General features: G+C 46.3%; 1 protein-coding gene across 6 annotated transcripts in view; it reads left to right on the top strand.

Annotated features, from left to right (window-relative positions):
* UNG (uracil DNA glycosylase) overlaps positions 1-23,485 on the top strand; it is a 204,555-nt gene that overhangs the window by 70,205 nt on the left and 110,865 nt on the right. Inside the window, exon 2 of one of the 6 annotated variants that reach the window (XM_069619435.1) lies at positions 1,899-5,561. The exons of the other annotated variants lie outside the window; for them this stretch is intronic. Within the exon in view, the coding sequence (XP_069475536.1) occupies positions 1,899-2,495 (597 nt within the window). The 3' untranslated portion in view covers positions 2,496-5,561. Of the gene's footprint in view, positions 1-1,898; positions 5,562-23,485 lie in introns of those variants that run through there. 6 annotated transcript variants of the gene reach the window in all.

The raw sequence follows: 23,485 nt of genomic DNA, 5'->3' as shown, positions 1-23,485 counted from the left end.
AGGCACTCCTAACTATAAAAAGATCTTCAGACTATTTGTGAGTGAGAGTGAAGGATGTGCATTGGCGGTTTTGACACAGGAACAAGGTGGAAGAAATAGGCCGTGCGGCTATTTTTCTTGCGCATTGGACCCTGTAGCGCGCGCACTACCACGATGTTTGAGATCCGTCGCAGCGGCTGCTGCGTCAGCGAAACAAACGGAAGGAATGGTATTGGGGCACACTTTAATTCTGATGGTGCCACATGCTATAGACGTTCTATTAAATAGGACGCAGACGCAACACCTCACCTCAGCTAGACTGACAAGATATGAGCTCATCTTGTTTGCACCCCACATCCAAATTGAGGTGTAGCGCATTGAATCCTGCAGAATTAATGCCACTGCCCATAGCAGAAATTGGTGACAACGAATCACCACCCCATGATTCTTTAATGATCACTGAAGAAGAAACAAAGGGAAGGATTGATTTGAGCGATATCCCACAAAAAGAGCCAGATGGGGAGTTATTTTGCGATGGCTCTTGTTTTAAATTACCTGATGGCACATCAACGGCTGCATATGCAATTACTACCCTAAAGAGAGTTGTAAAGAGCAGAAGGATCCCCTACAATTCGGCACAAGCCGCAGAAATAATAGCACTGACCCGAGCCTGTGAACTCTGTGAGAATCTGAACGTAAATATTTATACTGACAGCCAGTAAGCCTTTGGCGTGGTTCACAATTTTGGCCGACTTTGGGCTGAGAGGGGTTTCTTGACCTCACATGGAGCCAAGATTCAGCATGGCCCTTTGATTGTGCGATTATTGTCTGCGCTCACGTTTCCAAAGCGCCTAGCTATAGTAAAGTGCGAGGCGTATAAGAAAGTAACATGCAGAGTGGGAGAGGGAAACGCGTTTGCAGACAGGATTGCGAAGCAAACGGCCACAGATTTGGGGAATAAAATGATGACCGTACAGACTGAGGAAGTATCTTGTATGATGGAGAATGGAGTTGCCACAGTCAAAGAAATGCAGGCTGAGGCTACGACCGAAGAGATTCAGGGGTGGGCTAAGGGCTCTGCTGAGTTAGATTTGGAAGGATGTTGGGTGGACAAGGAAACAAAGAACTGGATGTTGCCAAATTGTTACGTAACTGCAATGGTTATAATGGTGCATAGCCCTACCCACATTTGTGCAAAGAAAATGGTACAGCATTTATCCACAGTATGGAAGAATGTGCACATAAAAAAGAATGCACAAAGGCTAGTGCAGAATTGCATCACGTGCCTGCAACACAATGTAGGAAAGGGAACCGTGACTCCAGCAGGTAGTTTCGGCCCACCCTCTATGCCGTTTGAGGTGGTCAATTTTGATTTCATAGAAATGGAAAGGTGCCAGAACTACAAGTACGTGTTAGTGGTAATCTGTGCATTCAGCAAGTGGGTGGAGGCATATCCATTAAAAGACTGTACTGCCATGTCCACAGCAAAAGTAATGCTGAAGGAGTATTTCTCCCGGTTTGGGTTGCCTCGTGTCCTGTGGTCAGACAACGGCCCCCACTTTGTGCGCACAGTAGTGCTACAGATCTGTGCAGGTCTGCAAATAGAGAAGCGATTCCACTGTTCCAGGCATCCCAGTTCTGCCGGGCTTGTGGAGAGACACAACGGAATCCTGAAGTCAAAGATAGCGAAAATTTGCGCTGGGAGCAAGTTGATTTGGGTGGATGCATTACCCCTAGCGCTGTTGTGTATGCGCACGTCTGTGCAGGCTAAGGCTGGGCTCTCCCCTTATGAGATTATAATGGGGAGACCAGCAAATGTATGGTGCGCACCGCAGCCCAGAAAATTATGTGAGGTCGAGCATCCTATGTTAAGCACTTACTGTGGACTTTTAATACAAAAGTTGTGTTTGATTCATCAGCAGGTGCAGGAGGCGTTGCAGATGCGATATACAGGACCAGGGCACTCACTGGAGCCTGGGAGCTGGGTGCTAATCAGAAACTTTGAACGGAAGACAGCATTAGCACCCAGGTGGCGCGGCCCCTATCAAGTACTTTTGGCAAGACAGACGGCCATCCGAGTGGACGGACGCAAGGCATGGATCCATGCTACCCATGCCAGAAGGTTCCCAGCGTCACTGAAAACTTTGCCTGATCCAGACGACGAGAAAAAGACAACGGTCTCGGAAACTAAAGAAACTGTTGCCAGTCCAGTGCCACAGCATCAGCCTGAGCGAGAAGTGAAAGTTGAAACAAAGCGCAAACGAGAAGTGAAACTCGAAACAGAGCCTGAGGAGGCTGCCAGTAAGGGGGAAGGGCGAAAAGTGCCCCAACATTGCTCAGCGGAAACATCACTTCCGAACGACGCAAACCCTGCATTGCAAACACGAGCAGAGACAACGCGTGCACCCCTTTGGCGCCCACCAGTTCTCGCGAATGCACCAAAGCCAGAGAAAGAAACTACATCATTGCCACGACGCCCATCGCTGCCCATCATTGTGCCACAGGCTGACACTTAGCCTGATACTGGAAATGCAAGGGCACTATTAACGGATCATACAATAGCAGGAGTGAATCGATATCTGCGGCCTCGACAGGCAAAGTGATCCACAGATCTTTGGTGCTTTTCTTTTTGGCCTTTGGTCCTACTCGCGGATGGAGTAGGAACCAGGGGCGTAGAGGAGAGAAGTGTGAGAATTGTGCAAGTCGAACAATTCAAAACTCACAGCTCCTCGGTGCGCTTATAAAGTACATGTGTCCTAAGCCAGAGCGGGACAAGCTGGATGCACATGGTACTCTATCAATAAAGAACTGTTCAGAAATCGTCTGAGCAGTGGGAGAAAGAACAACTAATCTTGCTCGGGAGTGGATAAATGATCCAGGCTGTGAAAAGGCTGGGAGAATTGAACTGTGACATTTTTCGTTGAACTTTTCTGGCATCAAGAACGAGAGACATTGACAACGAACTTCGCCAGCAAGAAGGACGATGAAGAACAAGTCAAGACCGGTTTCAGCCTCCTCCTGCACCCCTGCTAAAAAAATAATAGATTTAGAGACTGTAAATTTAGGGAAAAAGCATGGTAAAAGGAATAAGATGCTGATTTGGACATAGGTCCAATGTTAAGTTTGATAGTACCAACAATAACAGCTATTACACTATGGTTCCTGGAGTACGTACACCCATTAGAAACACTTTTGCCAAAAACAGCTACTGAAAGCCCGGTTCATGTAATCACTGGTACTTTGCCCCCAATGGAAGAAAGACATAGAGAAGGTTACGGCAACAATACATTGTTGCTCATCATGAACATGACCCATGCGGTGTTAAAGAAAAAAGATTGCTGGTTTTGCGCCCATTTACCACAGCACAGTGGGAAAGGGATAGGTTGGTATGCACAACCATTGCCATTGAGTTATTCCTGTGAAGTAACGTTAAGTGCAATGTTCTTTGGGAAATGTAACAAGAGTAATACGGGTCAGCTAGATGAGACCAATATGAATGAATTTGAGGAAGTAATCATGAGACCTGTGGGTTGTTCCATATTCCAAAAAGCTCGCGTATTTGCACTAGAACCCGTGAGAAAGAATATACGAAAAATAACAAGACTAGATAGATTACATAGGCAGAATAGACCAACCCCGCCAACAGAAAGAACATCAGTAATGACATTTCGGATGAGGGATGAATGGAACAAAGATGCTGTGCCCCCTGCCTATACAGTGGATCACAGCCCCAAAACTGCTCCCCTATGTCTACAGAAAAAGGGTTCCTATAAAGTAGGAACGTTTAGCAACTGCCTGAACATAGTGGTTTTAAAACATGAAATAGAACCCGTGTACGTGGGAGACCCTGTTTATTTTGTATATGGTTACCTAGGAACTGGGGAGGTACATGCTACCTAGGTCTACTGTTTCCAGGAGTGTTCCTCTTGGAGACAGCAGAAGTAGCCAGACGAACAAAAGGTAGAACTCAAAGGAGTAGTGAGGATGGAATGATAGAAATGGATATAGCCAAATCATTTATACCGTTCTTGTCCCAAATAGAAACAATATAAGAAAACTGTCTGGAATATTACAAAAAACAATAGATTCCACAACGGATATTTTATTGAATATGACGTTAGAAGAAAAAGGAATAAGACTGATGGCACTACAAAACAGGATGGCTCTCGATATAATATTAGTTGATCGTGGGGGAGTTTGTAAGTTCGTAAAAACGGCATGCTGTGTGTATATAGATGACTACTCCCCTACGATATTTAAAGCGATCCGGAAATTACATGTCATAAGTTCCACACTCTCTACTGAAGCAGGGGGTTGGGGGATAGAATCCTGGTTATGGGGATTATTGCGGTCTTGGGGATGGAAGTTAATTTCGATACTAATGATGGTACTCGGGATATTCATAACATGCCGCTGTTGCATACAATGCTTACCAATAATATGCACTGAAATAACTGATGGATGTACTAAGGGATATATGCACATGGTGTTGAGAGGAAAACAAACGCATGGCCGGAATAACAGAGACACTGAGGAAACAAAAATAGTAAAACAATTCATGGCGATAGACATTAATGATGGAGATGATTCAGATGCAGATACCCAGACTCCTCAGAAGAGGAGGATACAATTAATAAATAAGACGTTTGGCACACGGCCAAAAGGAGGGTTTGTCAATCTGGAAAAATGAATACCCTTCATTTGAATGATAGATGTAACTTGATGGCCGTGGGCCAACCGTCTTATGCACCGAATTGGAGAAATATGAACTACTATGCTTGACCGACGAGCGGCCATTTTAAATGTAGTAAGAATCGCCATTTTGCTTGTTAACCATTGCTCATTGCTTTTTGTCTAAAAACTGCTTTGCTACTTGCAATTCTTGCGGATTCTGCTTACTCTGCTCAACTGTTAACGTTGTTGTCTGAATATGAAAGGACAAGGTCGCAGGACTGAAGAGTTTGCTGAAACTCCTCATGAGTAGCCCAGAGAGGAATGCCCACGCTCCCTCTCTGTAGCCTTGGGAGGAAGCTGCAGGGCATTTAATCACTTCACAGCTACCATCCAGTCTTGTATGATGGTAGAATATGTTACAATAATACAGTTAAAGGCTTGAATTATGCTTCTCTTACGCCCCCCCCTCGCAAAACCCTTTAGAACGTGTCGGCTCCCAGGACACGAATAGTACCTCATAGATAGCAAAGCTTGGAATGTGGCTCTTTCCCTATGTACAGATTGCTTCCAAGAACAGAACCACCGTGTTCTAAAAGATGCCTCCGCACTTTCTAAATTGCACATTGTTACTAGAATAGACATCGAAAGCATTATAATCGTCATACTTGTCGGGTATGTCCATCCTCATCCCGAGTTCAAAGGAACTTAATACAGAGGGGTGTTGAACATGACTTTGCTGATTGTATGATATGCGTGTTGAACATGACTTTGCTGATTGTATGATATGCATTTTGTATATATGTAACTGATGTACGTAATTCGCTCTCTTGCGTCCCTCGAGGTCTAGGAAACTCACATCGCGGGGCGTGAGATCAGAATTGGCCAATTGATACTATCTTTTGCTTGCAATAAACCCTAGCATTGGGAATTTGAAACCTTGTGTCTGGCGCATCTTTTCGTGTATGGTCATTGCCTTGTTTCCATAGCACGAGGGACCCCTAGGGGCCCCTTTCACCTCTACAGATCAATCCCAACTGGGTGTGTAATCCATTGCTAGCAAGTGGGTCTCTGACTCTGGGGTTTCAAGGGGGACTGGAGCATACCAGGACTGTGGAGCAAGGTTACCAATATCATCAGAGAGCTGCCCTCCGTCAGCCTCAATACTAGAATGCTACTAGGATGGTCTAGGCTTGATGGTGTATGTAACTGCACCTGCATCCGGTTAGTCATTGTAGATGGAACTTTGAATCTGCTTCAGTGTGTGTCTGTGTCTGTGTCTCTGAAGGCAAACAAGCCTACAGCTCCACTTTGCAATGATGCTAAGGCACAGTTGTTGATGGTGGTAAGGAAGCCTTTCAAAGTTAGTTTCTTACTGCATTAGTACACTGGGTGTGGTGGGCATTCGCTTAGGCGGTGGTTTCAGCACTCATTTAGCCAGAGGGGTGATGGCTTCCAAGCCATACCAGGACTGCGTAGCATCGACAGCCGGAAACATGTTGGATTTTCAGGATACTCCTCAATTAATATTCATGAGATTAATTGCATGCAAGGATTTTTTTATTTTTTTTCATTCAAAATTTTCTTTATTGGAATAAAAACAATCTGGGCAATTTTGCAGGCAAATACATGTATTGTTAGTAATTGTAACCTTAAAATAAAATCATAGATTATGCATTACCACATTGTTCCATTAACTGCCCGCAGAGTAGGCTTTCTTGGCCCTACTACCCAAGGGCCAAACAGTATCAATTTATCAACAATCAATAGACAAGTGAAAAGAAAGGAGCACGTAGAGGGTGGATATTTGGTGGGTTACTGTGCATGACCATCGGTTGTTACCCCACGCAATTACCTCCTTCTCATTGTTGCATGTGGCATATTCCAGAACCATCATGCTGGTTCACATGGGTAACAAGGGGGTGGGGGGCCCATTCTTGGAGATATTGTGCCAACTCCCCGCTGATGTAGCATCAATCTTGTGCATTGCAGTTACATACCAGATTCTGGACCACCATTCTTTGATGTCTGGGGGAAGGGAGGACTTCCAGTTTAACCATTTTAACGGCCACTAAAAAGTGGGTTATTAGTTTAGATCCTTTCGCCTGCAGTTTGTACTGACCTTGTGGATCTTCATCCCCTAATGGTATCACCAAGGGTTCCTCCGGGAACCCCAGACTGGTGGTAATTTTTATCTGGGCTAGCACTTATTCTGAAATGCCTGGGTGATCGGGCATATCTACCACATGTGGAAAAAAGTGCCTGTTGCGTTCGAACATCTCCGGCATGTGGGGTGCATCTTGTGTAGACATTCTCTGCTTGGATACCATCTCAGTAGTAGCTTAACACCATTCTCCTTGAGATTAATTGATTTGGAATATTTCACCATCCTGGTCCATATATTGTACCAGGCCAGCTCGTCTTTAGGTCTCCCTTTATCTTCCTCCCATTAGGCCATGTATGTGTGAGATGAGTTGAACCTTTTGGAGTGGAGTATTTTGTAGATGGAGGACACTAGGCCTTTCGGAGTAAATGCGTCTTCAAATTGAGTAGTGTCCCTGTTAACCTGGGTTGCTATTTTTGTGCCAGCGAGCCAATAAATGAGTTGAATATATCCATAATATATCAATATCGGTCACCAATAAGGTTTGTTTGCATTGGTCAAACTTTAGGGGCTAATCATTAGCAAATAATTGGCCCCTCCTGATTATGCCTCCCTCCACCCATAGGGTAAACCTAATGTCCTACCCAGGGGGGAATTCACAATTATTCAAAATTCGGGTGAGGGGGAGGGCAAAGTGACTGTCCCATACTTCCGGGCCACCCCATCCCAATATCTAAATGTTATAGTGGGTGGAAGTCCGTTCCCTTGGTGTTTCCTGGTTCTCTCGGAGTTCCAACACCATTCGTATAGTGGTCCACCGAAGGCAGATTGTTCTATATGTGCCCAATATTTAGTATTGGGTTGTTGCTTGACTTTCCAGTATCTGGGCAATTTGTGCCACATGTAGGTAACGTTCCACGTGCCAATCCGCCCCTCTCCCTTGCTGCCATCGGGTTTTCCTAGCGACCTTAGGGAGCCTGTGTCTCTGTGTGAAGTTAAATGTGTCTGAAGTCCTTTAAGGACTAATCTGGGGATCCAGATGGGCAGCGCCTGGAATATATATATAATCGCCTCAGGAGTAATGTCATTTTCACAGCTGTTCATTCTACCTAGCCAGGAAATCTCAATCTTTCCCCATTTTACCAGTTCTCATTTTGGCTGATACTAAGAGCTTCAGTATATTAGCCTCGTATAGTTGGTCGTACTAGGCCATCAAACAGACCCCCAGGTATTTATGGGAATTTGTCGCCCATGCGAAATCGAAAGCACCCTTCCGCATTTGTACATGTTCACCCGTTTCGGAGATGTTGAGCATGATGGATTTCGTAGAGTTAATTTTGAATCCAGAAAAACTTCTGAAATTGTGTTAGAGAAACTATATTAGGGAGGGTCTACCATATAGAAAAGCAGTTAATCTGCATATAGTGCCACTTTGTGTTGATACCCAGCCTGTTCTAGCCGCTGTAAACTCGCTGTCGAGCGGACCAATTTTGCAAGAGTTTCCATGGAGAGGGGAAATGGGAGCGTGGGATAGAGCAACCCTCCTGCGTTACTCTTCTTGGCGCCACTGGTTCGGATAAAATGCTCTTTATTTTAATGCGTGTAGATGGGATTGTAAAAGTTGCTAGAAACAACACCATAAAGCTGGGACCCAAACCCCATCCGCACCTTGGATAAATATCCTCAGTCCACCCGATGCAACGCTTTTCCTGTGTCAATTGATAGTCAATTGATAGTATTGCCATTGCTTTCTTGCAATGTCTGGCCAGCGTTTTACATCTATCGTTCTGCGGATGTTATCAAAACCGGTCTGATCTGCTCCAATCACCTCTGGGAGCATGGAAGCCAATCGGGTGCCATGATCTTAGAGTAGATGCGTGCATCATAATTAAGAAGTGCGTTTAGTCTGTATGAAGAGCATTGTGTAAGGTCTTTGTCCGGCTTTCCGATTAGAGTTAAAAGAATGGTTCCTGTGTCCACGAAGGAGTTGAAGACGAGTGCCATCTGGGGTGCATGTACATCAATGTACATTTTATAGAATAGGGCTGTATAGCCGTCAGGGCCTGGGGCTTTCTTAGTCAGAAGGGCCCGAACTGCTTGGTTAATCTCTTCAATCGTGATGACAAGCTCAATCTGCTCTAACTCAGTTTATGGTATCCTCAGGAGTTGAGCATTTATTTATTTTTGTTGCTTGTAAAGCGTGTAAAGCCCAGAGGCATCTGTGCACTAGCTTACATAGGAAAGATCACACTTGGTACACATGTTAGTCATATATACATTTTACTTTACTTTGCATTTATTGGGATTTTTACATATTTTACATGTCACACCTATCCAATTTGTCAGATATCAGAAAGTTAGGTTGGTTTAGTACAGTGGTATGGACTAAAGGGGGGGGGGGGCACCAGTGAAGTATGTTATTTGTGCGGTTTGTGTGTTAAGAGGTGTGTTTTAAGCTGTTTGCGGAAGATCCAAAAGGGGTCCTGGGCTCTGAGATGAATGGACAGGGCGTTCCAAAGTTTTCTGAACATTGACGGGAAGCTTCTGCCACCCGCTTTTTGGAGCTTGAATTTGGGGGTGGCAAGGAGGTGCTTGTAGGCTGCTCTGGTAGGTCTGGCTGATTGGGTTTTGGAAATGTTGTCTGCCAGATAGGCTGGGGCTACCCGGTGAAGGCATATGTGTGTCAGTGTGAGGGTTTTGAACCAGATCCGTTCTTGAATGGGTAACCAGTGGAGTTTTTCTGGTTTCTGAGATGTGTGCTGATCTGGGAATGTTGAGGGCTGCTCTGATAAAATTGTTTTGGAGGACCTGGAGTTTGTGTATGTTGTAACTCGAGGTAGTCTAGTTATCACTAGTGCTCTCGCCAGAGTGATGCAGCTGTCGGGCGCGAGGAATGGTCTGCAGGAGTTGATCAGCTTACATGTGTAGGAGGTGGCAGAGGTGGTGGCGTTCACTTGTTTAGCTACTGTGAGGGAGGAATCTAAGTAGAAACGTAATGTTTTGACATGGCTGGAGACTGCTATGGTATCGCCGTCAATTTTGAAGGATTGAAATGCTGTGCTGAGTTTGGCAAGCCTGAATTGAGAGCCTAGGTGGAGCAGCTCAGTCTTGTCGTCATTGAGGAACAAACAGTGCTGTGCCATCCAAATCTGTATGGTTAGGTAGATGGCGTTGAGAGTGGTGTTATCAGTGGCCTGGTCTCCTGTGATGGGTATGAGGACCTGGGTGTCATCTACATAATTGGTATACGAGATGCCCAGGCCATTAAGACGGTCATACAGCGGCTTTGTAAAGATGTTATACAAAGTGGGAGTCACACATGAGCCTTGCGGAACTCCACAGGTGACTGGGGTAGGTGGTGCTTCTGCCTTGGGTAAGAAGACCTTCAGAGCTCTCTCAGAGAGGTACTATTTTTTTTTTTATCCATTGTGTGGCGTTGGTTGAGAATTGTGCAACTGTGGTGAGGTGGTTGCATAGGATGTTGTGGTCCACCAGATCGAAGGCGGCCGAGAGGTGCAGCAGGAGTAGCTGGGCAAGTTTTCCTTTATCCTTTAGGTCGTCCATTTGGACTTTTAAATCTTGGAGAGCAGTTTCTGTCCCATGTCTGCGGCGGGAACCTGATAGTCGGAGTCTCAGGATGTTGTTTTCTTCCAGGTATTTCTGAATTTGGATGTACTACTTTTTTTAGTAGAAAAGGGACGGTGGTGATCGGTCGGTAGTTTGTGGGGATGCTTTAGGTCGAGGGAGTTTTCTTTTAGCAGTGGTCGGACCCAAGAATATTTTAAATCCTTAGGGACACAGTTGTTGAGCGAGGCGTTGATCAGGTTGGTGATGAAAGGGGCAATTTGGGGTGTGCAGTCCTTGGTGACTGAGGGTGGGCAAGGATCCCCCTGGCACCTGGAGGGTTTTAAACTGGAGATGATCTGGAGAACTCAAGAGTTAGTGACCTTAGTAAATTCGAAATGAGGCGTTACGGGATTGTGGCTGTGGGGTGGGGATTGACTGAGGCTGTTGGGTGCGCTAGAGTTTCCTTTTTAGTTGCTATTTTAGTCTGGAGTTGGGTGATTTTTCCTGAAAGGGCATTATGGATGCCCAGACACCAGCTTGCGTTTTTGTTGGTTTTCCACAGGGGTATGGGGGTCTCCATCTGTCATGAGGATAGAGAATAGTTCCTTAGGTTTAGAGTTTGCCTTGGCTATTCTGTCATTGTAGAGTGCGCTTTTAGTTTGGAGTACTTGTCTTTTATATTCTCTGGCAGTTTCAAGGAAGGCTGTTTTCTTTAATTCTGATGGTGATTTCTTCCATAGTGCTTCAGCCTTTCTTTGTTTTTCTTCTTGGAGTGTTTAGCGAGGAGGTGAACCACCCATTAAGGTGAGTGGGTTGTTTGGCTTTGCGAGGGGCCGGGGGGCCAGTTGTTCAATGGCAGCCAGCATGGTGTCATTGTAGTGTTTGGTCATCAAGTTCGGGTCGGGGTTGTCCTTGAACTGGGTTGCAAGGAGGGGTTGCAGCAGAGGCAGTAAGTTGTCAGCCATTATGTTGCACTTGTTTCTGGTAGGGATGGCAAGAGCTAGTATAGGGGCGTAGGCTTGTTGCTTAGTGTCTGAGTGGTGAAGGTTCTAAGATGATGGTCGGACCAAGGGCAAGGAGAATTGGATGAGATGGTGCACTTGCAGTGGGGAGTCCGAGAGAGGAGCCCCGGATTGACTGGGGGCAGGGCTGACGGTTGGGGGGTTGGGGGGGGGGAGAGAAAAGCTTCCAGGTGACGCTCGGAGCACAGTGCCTGAAAGAGCAGAGCCACTGACTCGGGTACTGTCCGGCATCCAGACACGAAGCTTGAATACCCCAAGCGACATAACTATTGCCTCCGTTAGAGCGGCTGTACTCTCTGGGCCCAGGGCCCCAGGAGTGGGGTACTGAGGGGACCGAATGTGGACACTGGTACAGCCTGCAGGGGAAAGACGGGTACACCGCTGGAGGACCCTGCAGACTGGCATTTACTCGTCTACCCCTCACACACATACCTAAGAGTGCACAGGGGGTCTACAGTATCGCTCCCCCCTCAACCCAGCTAGGCTGGTGCAGAGCACAGGACCACCGCAGACAGAAGTCATGAGGTGCTTCTGTTCAGGGAGGCAGCAGCGCCAAAATAAACAGGCACCTTGGCTGAAGAGGTTGGAGCAGGAGCTCCCTCTCCTACATAGCTGCTGGAGAAGCCCCATGCAGCCTCAAGCATTGGCTGGCGGAAGGTAAGCCTGGAGGCTACACCTTTGCTATTAAGCAGCACCCTTGCAATATTCAGAAAATCGAAATTTCCATCTGCTAAATTAAGCCTGCCACCCTGTGCTGCCTGTTACCTTACTCTTAGCCCTTGTGCTGGCTGGGTTAAGAAACATAAATTAAACAGCACCCAGATTTGTAATTGTAAAAACACAAGGTTTTTGCCCTTCTAAGATGGCCGCTACCGCATTTCTGGAGGATTCAAACTTCCCTGCTGCCATCTGAAAACCAACTCACACCGGATTGTCTGGCCTTGGCTTGATAGCCAATCGGGGAGCACCGGCAGGTGAAAGCCGGCCCCTGACAAAGGCAATCCCAAAAAGGCTCCACCTCACTGAGCCTGACAGAGCTTGGACGTGCTCGAGTGCTCCAGTCCCTTTGTGAGGCAGTCGCCTCTTTAATCAAGGTGAGATCCGTGATTGTTACTTTCGCGCCGCTCTCTCTCCACCCGCAATTGTGATTCAGTCTTATCTCCAGGACATCCCGCCTCCCTTATAGTTAGTTCTGCCTGATCGCTGTCCCATGCCTAGAAGAGCATGTCCGCTATAACTTTGCATACTATTGCATTTCAGGCTACCGTCACCGCTCCTCTAGCGTTTACTGCTGTGTGTAATTCACCCGCTATACTACATGTGTGATCAGCCATAGCACTCGCACGCTCCATTCGCCATCTGGATTCACGGCACCAGAACTGTCCTAACACTACCAGTCAACTAACGTACTCTGCGGATGAACATTTGAAACGTTGTCAAAGTTTTAAGCTTGCCTCTAAACTTCCGTCTTACGCTTGATAACGCAATGCTTATACCCGCCACTCTTATGTATGTGTTAGTGCCCCTTATATATCACTGACACCAACTGGTTCGGCGGTAGTCTGTTCCGCACTGACCGCGTGTTTATCAGATGGAAACCTGTGAGTTAGTCTAGTGGTCTTATATGTTGCTTGCTTATTCTGGATTTCAAACGGCCTGTACCTGTAATGACTATTCTAATTGGCTGTTTTTTAACCCATCTAAAACTAGACTGGTGTCGACTATGCCTGCCTGCCTAACCTGTTATGCCGCCACTGTATGCCCATTCAACCCTTCTGATACTTGCTTAAGAATGCCATTGCTTACTCTCGTTCGTCTATTTCCGCTTGCATAACCTGACCCATAGCGGCCTGTATTGCACTGGTGGCATATATATGATCTGATCGATTGCCTCCCCATGTTTGCCTGCTGTCTGCCAACCCGCAAAGTTCCCTTACAACTCGCTAGCCTACCCTGATGTGAGATGACCTGCGCATGTACTGCCTGCTCTATACGCTTTAATTGTCTGGCAAAGTGTAAAGTTGATGAAGTAGAACTAACATCTATCACCCGCTCTGACTGTCGCTACCTGTACTAGGTGCTGCCCATTCATTGCATTTTAGCCAATTGCTTTTATCTTGATTTTAGTTGCTGCCCTTTGCTTTTTAGCCAATTGCTTTTATCTTGAAACTAGATGCTGCCCCATCTCATTAGCCAATTGCTTTTATCCTGATTCTAGGTGCTGCCCATTGCATTTTAGCCAATTGCTTTTATCTTGACTAGGTGCAGCCCCATTTCATTTAGCCAACTGCTTTCATCCTCATTCTAGGTACTGCCCATTGCATTTTAGCCAATTGCTTTTATCTTGATTTAGATGCTGCCCATTGCATTTTAGCCAATTGCTTTTATCTTAAAACTAGATGCTGCCCCATCTCATTAGCCAATTGCTTTTATCCTGATTCTAGGTGATGCCCATTGCATTTCAGCCAATTGCTTTCATCCTAATTCTAGGTACTGCCCCTTGCATTTTTAGTCAATTCCTTTCATCTTGAATCTAGGTATTGTTCCACTGCTTCCCATCAAATGTATTAATTTGTGCACTAAGGTGTGGCCCCACTGCTGCTATTGCTCAAATTAACTACTGTGAATATAGGCGTTAGCCACTGCATTTCAGCCTAAGTGCATCACCTCGAACCTAGGCACTGGCCCATTGTTTTCTGCCAAATGCATCATTCTGAACCTAAGTGCTGCCCCATTGCAGTTTAGTTCAAAGGTACTATTCTGAAATTAGGTTCTGCCCTATACCCATGTCAATCGGTCATTCACAAGCCCTAGTTAATTTGCTCTTTAAGCCTGACTGGGTTACGCTAGTTGTGTTCCAATTGATCTGAACATTCAGAGCACTAGGCCACAACCCTTGCCTACAGGCACCTCATACCTCCACTATGTATTGGTGCTTAACTACTCTCCTTCACCTACTGTACATCTACACCAGACGCTGGACATCTCACCTACATACTGACCACCACACATCCACCCACACACCTGAGACAGCTAACACCTACACCTCATGGATTTATACTATGGTCTGTGCTAACCCTTATCTGGATGATCTAGCACTATGGATACGCCACTTTGCTACCAGACCAACACCGAATCAACCCTGCTCTATTACTTATAGAAACCTTAGACTAAACTCCAGCGCCACCCCATTAAAAGTGTTCATACTCGAAGCTCTATAATAGCTCACCTTCACCTTGCAACAATATCGCAAGCAACCATGTTCAAACCACACTACGCTCCTATAGGGGTGTAACGGTATACCGTTATACATACCGTGAACGGCTTAATTGAACTATAATAACAGTCACGTTGTTTATACCGGTATACCGGTTTAGGGCCTGCAGCGAAGTGAGCTTTTCAATCTGATTTGGAAAGGCTGCAGTAATCAAGTGCTGTGCATTCTGGATCTTGCACTGTAGGATGTGGCGTTTGGCAGACAAGAGCACAGGGAAAGTGAGGCCACATTAATAAATGCAGCTTTGGTGCTGTGACCGCTCTTTCTCTGTGATCAGTAGAGTCAGGTTAAAGATCAGCCAATTTGTAGTTTTCCCACCAATTTGAAAGATGGGGGAACTACAGATCCCAGAATTCAAAGGTGGGAATGAACTGGATGCCCTTCTGATGCATTTCCACAAAAAAACGTTAGCTATGTAGACTGTATGAACACTGGGCCTATCAGTGCTTTGTGCTAGTATATAAACTGCACCCCCCAACTGTCTTCCGTGTAGATTTACACATTGTCACTAGAGTTGTTGCTTCAGTTGATACTTCACCTGCCTTCTGCATATGGCACTGGACTCAAGCAGGCAGGACAGATTCTACATTCAATTTGAAGTAGCCAGAGAAATGGGGGTGAGATATTTCGCAGGTCTATCGTAGATTTGTGACCCTACCCATGAAAGCATTCCTCTGTCTCAACTCACATCACAAGGGTCCTAATGCGCTCAAACCTGGGCAAAATGGTAATGATGGGGCTGTGGTGATTTGGTGGTCTAGGCCATATTTGTGCCGATATGTATTTTAACTTTGACATTTTCAAAAAGATTTTGTACCACTATCTATAAGAAGGTAAATGAACATGTATTGCAAGAATCAAGAGACAGATGGTAAACAAACTATAGTGATTTGATAAATATGCAACCGTTTGGTGAGTGTATGTTGGCTATGACATTTTGACAAAAGAAACACAATGACATGGGCTTTCAGACCTCACATGAGTGACTTTTCTCTCTTTAATGGGATAAAGCGTCAGCAAAACAAACTTTTATGACTGATCGCAGCGAGGGGTCATGATGCCCGTGCCATGTGGTTCCAAAATAATGCAGGTCGAGGCCGATTTTCAAAGCGATGACCTGTGACTGAGCAGCAAAATGTGCATTTTAACACTTCCACAAGTCACTTTCATTCAAGGCGATCAACGAGTGAGCGCCATGAAAGACCAAATCTCCAGCTGCCTTAGATTTCTGGAGGATCAGCTAAAAATGTGCAGACAAGTTTCAAAATGCTGACAATTTATGACCTTTAAGAAAATATTTAAGATTAGTTAACTCCACCTACTATACTGTGATAACCATGATATACCGTCATTTGGCAAGAAGGTTATCATACCGCCATAAAACCAATACCGTGACACCCCTACGCTCCTACACCCGAGCATCACACTCAGAAACTCCAGAAGGAGCTAGAGCTCGACTGTGCGTTAGGGAGAATTCTCTGTAAGGCTAATTTCCCAAACCTAGTGAGTCCCCCAGCAGCTTTGCTGGATTTTTTGGGGTTTATTTTTTTCTCTCCTGCGAAGAGTGAGATTCTTTTGCTCCCACTCTTAGACATGATTTGAGGTGTTCCTTTCACTTCCATGTGTTTTATGGGCTATGGGGTCTTTTACTCCATAGGGTTTCATGTGGGGTACACGGCACCCTCCGTGCCGTAAGCCAGGGGTGTCGTAGTGACCCCCAACATAGACTCCATATCCTGGGACTGACTACTGTCTCCCAGGGCATGTAAAGTCACCATTAGCTTTACTAGTCCCAGATTATGAACAGAAACAAGTACAAACTATCATATTGTGACGTACTGGTCGGGGCAATTCGATTGCCCCGGGGTCTGTTGTTCGAGGGGGCACGTCTCGGTCCCCCCTGATCGAGTTTTGGCTGGTGGCAGTGGATACTACTCTTTATATTCGACCGCAAATATATCTCTATGGGATTTTCCCATCGTTCGAGGCTACCAACTTTAATTATTTAATTCTTATAGCCTCGAACATACCACCGGTTTATTTATTTAATATTAATTCACTGGTTGGTATTTTTTGCCAGAACACTATTCTAAAATGGCGTTTGTGTTCTCTTCTGTGACTCCAACCCGAGTCGAGCCCTTTGTTCCACTTTTTGGCAGGCTTCTCCACAGAAGCCTCCAAAAGTGGTGGCACTCTGTCTGGGTACCACAGTGGGTGTGGGAGGGGGTTTAGGCACCCTGGACTGAGTTACCTTGGTAACTCAAGTCGCACTCACCACTTAGCATGTTTGATTGACAGCTAGGCTGAGTGAATGGGGATGTGCTGCAGAAAAGCAGGGCTTTGGGGACTGGAACTTCAGGAGTCGCCACAGGACCTAAGAATCCGAGGAGGGAGAAGCTGAGCCGACCTGCAACGATGACACCACCGGTGGAGCCCTGCTGAACCGTCTCTCCACTTTTCCCGACGACAGAGGAGATCTCTAGTCCAGAGAGTCTTCTTCCTTTGACTGGTGGGGATAACCAGTTTCGCCTTCTTTTCACCTTCCTGGAGCATCTCGTGGCCGCCTTGCCCGTGCCAAGCACCCCGGCAACCGGAATACCACGGTTTACCACTACCGCAAAGAGAAGGGTAGTGCCTTTTAACCGGAGAACTCCGCGGCTGGTTTCCTCCCTGGCAGTGCAACGACCTTCATCTTTCCTCCACGGCGAGACCACCTTCCTCGGGACGAAACACCGACTTGCACCTGCTGCCAGGAACAACTGCCCCCGCTGGAGCTTCCTTCACACTTAAGGTACTGTGTCCCGCCTGGCTTCCCTTGCGACAGATTGTTCAGGGTGACAGTAAAGCCTCGACTTGCTAACCTGGGCTGGTCTGGGACAACCTAGCTAACTTTTCCTGACTTTAATTTCATCCTTTTTGTGCAAACTATCTACAAAGACTCTTTGGGCATAACCCCACTGGTGAAACTGGACCCCTTCTGCTTGCTCTCTCCAAGAGTGGGCCTTGCAATTGACTTCCTTGCTCTCCAGTAGAACTCTGCCTATCCTGCCTTACTGTGGTTCTTTGAGAAAGTATTGAAACTTGTGTGCTTCTTTAACTCTGCCTTTTTCCCCTCCCTTTCTTTACAACTTATTAGTGTCATCTTATGTTAAGCGCTCACCTCTGTCTGAAAATAAGTGGTGTTTCTCACTAAGACTTTTCTAATAAGTAAATAGGGTTGTATATATATAATAGTGACTGTGTGCTGAAATTACTTACCTCTTTTTTGCTAGTGTAATTTACAAGTGTGTTTTGGGTTACTGTTTTTCTTCTGCGCCCTTATGGAAAGAAAAAATATGTATACCAAACTTTTTTCTTGATTTTGTAATAAATAGATATCTTTTATTCAAACATATTGTTATGTTTGTTGAATTGCCCTCTATGATAACACGTGTTTCGGTGAAACCATCGCCTTTTTCAAATCAGGGCTAGTTAGTAAATCAAAATAGATAGTGATTTTTTGAAAACATAAATTGACAATCATGAATCAGGTTGTTGAAACATTAAAGTACATGAGAAATGAAAACATTTTTGTTATATTCATGCAATAATTAAATGGTTCAAAACAATATAAAACATTTGGTTGGCCATTGGGGAGGGGTGAAAGGACGGATTGGTAAGGGATAAAAAATAAAAAAACAGAGAAAGAAATTTACAAAAAATAAAGATTAACAAAAAAGTTTTAAAGTACATTGTATTTGAAGGTAATTCAAATATTCATTTAAATTTCATTGAATTTTGGTTTCATCAAATTTCTTACCTAATGTTTTAATTTGGATATTCATAATACTTGAAACGTTCATTACTGTGGACTCGAATAAGTCATGGGTTAAATCCCTGTAAATTTACACAAAAGGTAATGTTAAGCTTTACAGGTTGATTTCCCTTTTAATACTTAGATACTTCTGCTTTTTTTATAATTGCGTCAATATTCCAGTACACACTACTGGTACATTAAGGTGCTCATTTTTAGTATTCGTCTACGGACTTTAGGTCCTCAAAAAATGGCCTCGGCTTAATTCAAATGCTTGTGTTGGTTTTACCATTCTAACATTCTGTTGTCGCTTAAAATTGCAAATGTCAAATGGGGTAATCTTTAAGCCTCAACGCTGTACTGACGTCCTGATAATTTTTCAAAAAACCCCTTTTTTCATCTGCATGTGTAATCACATGTTTGCGCTAGTTCCTAATGCAGCCCCCTAAGGGGACCCGTCTGTGCGCTTACCTTCAGCCGCGAATACTGTTTCAAACGGTCCTTGCGGTTCTTTGTCGTCTTCCTATTTACTTTCAGCATGATGTTAACTAGTCCTATCATTGTGTTTACTATGCTCTCCATGTTGGTTTTCTTGCCTCACTTACGGGGAGGCTAAGGACCACTTAACAACGTTCTTTTTACATATTAGCATGAAAAAATAACTTTTATATGTACGTATATTTGAAACATTGTGAGATATGAATTAAAAGAAAATATTTGTTAATCTCGTAGTTACGCACCAATAGATACTACGTGTTGCTAAAAAGTTGTTTCCGACCTTGTGTTCATATCCATGATGGAATTCTATGCGGGTAAATGATTGTGTCTATTTATAATCATAGTAACATATGTGTTCCTTGCTTGTTTACAATTGGTCCTTTTTTTTGTTTTCTTTGTCACAGCCATCTTTTGGTCAAAAATGCACAGAAAAACGTCAAAATGGTGACAATGGTCATTGTTAATTGACACCCTGAAGTGTGTTGTTGTGGTCTGCCCCTGATTTAATTGGAGCTGCGACAAAATAAATAAAAAATTGGAAATGTGCTGGTCTGAAACAAGCCTATTACAGAGAAAGAGAGAATTTAAGTTCTTTCAAAATATGTGACAGCACCAATGTATAAAAATGATCAATTACATTAAGAGAGAATCCTTCAAAGGTCCTGATTTTTGAAACAGTCAATTTCATAAGAAAGAGGCCATTTCATGGTCTGAATTGAGACCCCTTTCTACTGTCCGAAATTTACATATCAATTTCGCTTCCTCTTGTCTGAGTTTTGCTTCATGAAGTGTGTTGTTGTTGTCTGCCCCTGATTTAATTGGAGCTGCGACAAAATAAATAAAAAATTGGAAATGTGCTGGTCTGAAACAAGCCTATTACAGAGAAAGAGAGAATTTAAGTTCTTTCAAAATATGTGACAGCACCAATGTATAAAAATGATCAATTACATTAAGAGAGAATCCTTCAAAGGTCCTGATTTTTGAAACAGTCAATTTCATAAGAAAGAGGCCATTTCATGGTCTGAATTGAGACCCCTTTCTACTGTCCGAAATTTACATATCAATTTCGCTTCCTCTTGTCTGAGTTTTGCTTCATGATCACCTCCTCTTGGGCCCAAAGTCACTTTCTTAAGGCCTAGGAATTTTAATTTTTGTTTGTCTGTTAATTGGTGATTGCTTTGCCAGTGTTGTGCTAATGGTAAATTAATGTCCTGGCTTCCTATAGTTGAAAGATGTTCTCTTACTCTGGTCCCGAGTTCCCTAATTGTACTCCCTATATAGATTTTCTGACAATCACAAACACCATAAACTTCGTTTTACAGTTGATGGAGTCTAGAATTCTTTCACTTATGCCATATGAATCTTTGAATATCATCGTGTTGGTAAGTGCATATCTGCACATGGAACAAGTACCACATTTTCGGAAACCTGTTGGTGGTGGAAGAAGCCACGTGATAGGATGGTCTTTTTTTAACTTCTGGAAGAAAAGAGGGACTGAGAATGTTTTTGATGGTTTTCGCACGTCTGTAAGTCACTGTTGGATTCGTTCCTATGTACTTCTTTACATTTGGGTCCAATTGTAGCAAATGCCAATTTTTTTCTCAATTTTTCTTAGTACCTTATTGTTTGCACAATAATTGATGAAGTTGATCTCTTCTTTTCTCACTGGAACAACATTGATCATTTTAAGAGTGCTTTCTCTTTTCAGTTTTGATGCCTTCTCTTTTGCTTGTAAAATTATTTTATCTCCATAGCCTCTTGTTTTGAATCTGTTTGTTAGCAATTTGCATTCTTCATTGAACGCTTTCTCCAGCATGGGGTCTGGCATGGATTCACATGCTCATGAATATTCCCCGTCGTCAGGCTGGGAATCCTCGGTAAAGAAGAAATCAGTATCAGTTTCGTTTCTGATCTGTCTTTCGTAGTAGTAACCAATCACTGATCTCTGCGTCATACTGACCACAGCCAATGACTGCCCTCTACCTAAGCCCCGCCTCTGGCAGCCATCTTCAGATTTTTACCGCACGTTCAAGTGTTGGGAGTCCTCGTGCTTAGCTCTCGAGCGTTTACCGCATGTTTCGCGCTTTCTCCGGTGAATTTTCACATTTTTTTCGGTTAATCGAGCCTCAAGCTCCACCGTTTCTACTCCCGTTAACGGCTACCCGTTGTGGGATTTTCCTACGCCCCTCAAGGGTGAAGATTTCGTCGAATCAACTTCTTGGAGGATTCCAGAAGATTCGCGGCCTACTTCGAGATGGCCCAGGATGCGAGTTCGTCGCCCGGACCCAAGCTGTTTCGCAGCTGCCCTGGATGCGGGCTGCAGAATGTGTTTAAGGAAGACGAACATTCGCAATGCCTCTGCTGTCTTCATGGGGACAAGACTCATGTAGAGAAGGACTGCCAGTTCTGCAAGAACTTGTCGGAGCGGACCATGAGAGCCCGTCTCGCCAGTTGGTTGGAGAAGGGCTCAACGGGTGAGAAGAAGAAGAAAGGGTCCGAGCGGGCTTCTAAGTCCTGTGCGGGCGCCCCGGCGACGGGGGCCCAACATCAGGCTAAGCGCCGCGAGTCTGCTGGCTCCGGGAGCGCCGAAAGGTCGGGCTCTTCGGTCGCCAGGCAGGGCGCACCTTCCCGGCACCGTCAACCGCGAGCCAGCGCTCCAGTTCGGGGAAGAGGAAGTCCGAGACCCCGGGTAAGCTTCGGGAGAAGCCCTGTCCGATCTCGGAAGAGGGGGGAGCGAGGCGTCGCCCCTCCCCCGAAGGAGAAGGCCCGGGATGCACCTAAGGTGGTGAAGGCCCCTACCCAGCAGGCAAAGGCCTCTATCGAGGTGATCGCGGCGACTCTGGCCAAGCCGGCAGAGACCCCGCCAGCGGAGACTGCCTCCGGGACTAGAGTTTCCCTGCAGCCAAGGAGGGAATCCTCTTTTCAGCCCATCGTCGTGGCCGCCATGATGGAAGAAGCGAGGGGGGGCACTGTAGCCTCCTCGAGCTCGGAGTCAGCCTCGGAGGAGGAACTGACCGAGGCCGTGAGGAACCTCTAAGTCCAATTCGAGAAGGTTCGATCCTGTAAGGAAGATCCTCGGGAGATAACCGAGGAAGACGACGATGGCGAGGAAGAGCAGCCTTCTCTTCCGGCGCAGCCGGAACCTAGGCCTCAGGATGGCTCGGCGGCCATTTTGTCTGCGATCCAGTCCTTCTGCTCTGAGATAAGGACGAGATTCCCACGGCCCAGCCCGGAGGACCCGCAACCTGGCCTGTCGGGAAGTCCTCAGAACAAACGACAGAGTACCCAGCCCTCTCCTCCGCTCGCCCCCGTAAGGCCTACAGTTCCCTCCTCATCCTCCCACGAGTCGGGAGATGACGGTGCGTTGGGCTCGACGACGGGTTCTGAGGGCGACGACGACGGAACGGGTCTCCGTCTCCCGTCGCACGGGCCTCGCCGCCCGACGAGATTCGCTCATTCCATGGCATGATCACCAGGGTGTCCGAATTGTTCCAGGTCTGCCCGGAGGAGCAGAAAAAGGAAGGTTTCCTCTATCAGCGCCGGGAGGCCAAGAGGAAGACTGTCATCGCGGTGTCTCTAATCGATGACATCTGGTAGGAGGGCCTGTCGGTTCTCAAAAACCCCTCCACGACACCAGCCAAACGGGACCGGTACGAGAAGAAGTACCGGGTCCCCGAAACCGCTCCCCTGTGCCTCAGGGCCCAGCTAACGCCAGACTCGGTCTCGGCAGCGGCGAAGAAGAAAACGGCGGGGTCAGGAGCCTCGACGTCGAATTCCCCGCCGGACGGCAAGGGAAAGAAGTTGGACGCCATAGGGCGGCGGGTCATTTCGTTGGGGGCAACGACGATCAAAGCGGCCAACGCCCTGGCGATCGTGGCCCGTTACGACAGGGAGCTCTGGTTTAAGCTGGCCCCCATATTGGACTTCCTGCCGACGACAAGAGGTCCGAGGCCCTGGAAATACTGCAAGAGGGGCGAGGTGGCGTCGGACCACGCCATAACGGTGGCAACCGATATTGCCGATACTGGGTTCCGCCAGCTGGGCAACGGTGTTTGCCTACGACAACGGGGTTGGCTCTGGGCGACCGACTTCCGTCAGGACATCCAGACCAGGGTGTTGGACATGCCGTTCGACGGCAGCAACTTGTTCGGGAAGGCATAAAAACGGAGACGGCACGCGCCCTAGGAGCCCTTCAGCAACGTCGGCCCTTTCGGAGCTCCGGAGCCAGACAGGGTGCCTCCAAGGGATCCAGCGGTGGCTCGTCGTCCTACCGCCAGGCGGCACGCTCCTCGTCTCAGGAGGCCTACAGGGGTCGCGGCAAGCAGGGAGCGCCTCGCCGCCGTCGGCAAGGTGGCCAGGGCGGCAAGGCCACCACCTCCAAGCAGGACTGAACCGGCCGTGGTCTCGGGCCCCCACCGAAGCACCCCGGTGGGAGGCCGGCTGACGAATTTCATCGGCGTGTGGAAGTCCATCTCCACCGACCGTTGGGTGCTGGATACCCTGGCAAGAGGACACTCAATCGAATTCCTGAAGAAGTGCCCTCACGTTCCACCTGTGGCCAGGAAGGAAAATCA

This window comes from Ambystoma mexicanum, chromosome 10 (genome assembly GCF_040938575.1).
Source record: "Ambystoma mexicanum isolate Mex_15411 chromosome 10, UKY_AmexF1_1, whole genome shotgun sequence".
In the NCBI taxonomy this organism is placed as follows: Eukaryota; Metazoa; Chordata; class Amphibia; order Caudata; family Ambystomatidae; genus Ambystoma; species Ambystoma mexicanum.
Note: the sequence above shows the minus strand (reverse complement) of the source record. Positions and strands in the feature narration are given on the sequence as shown.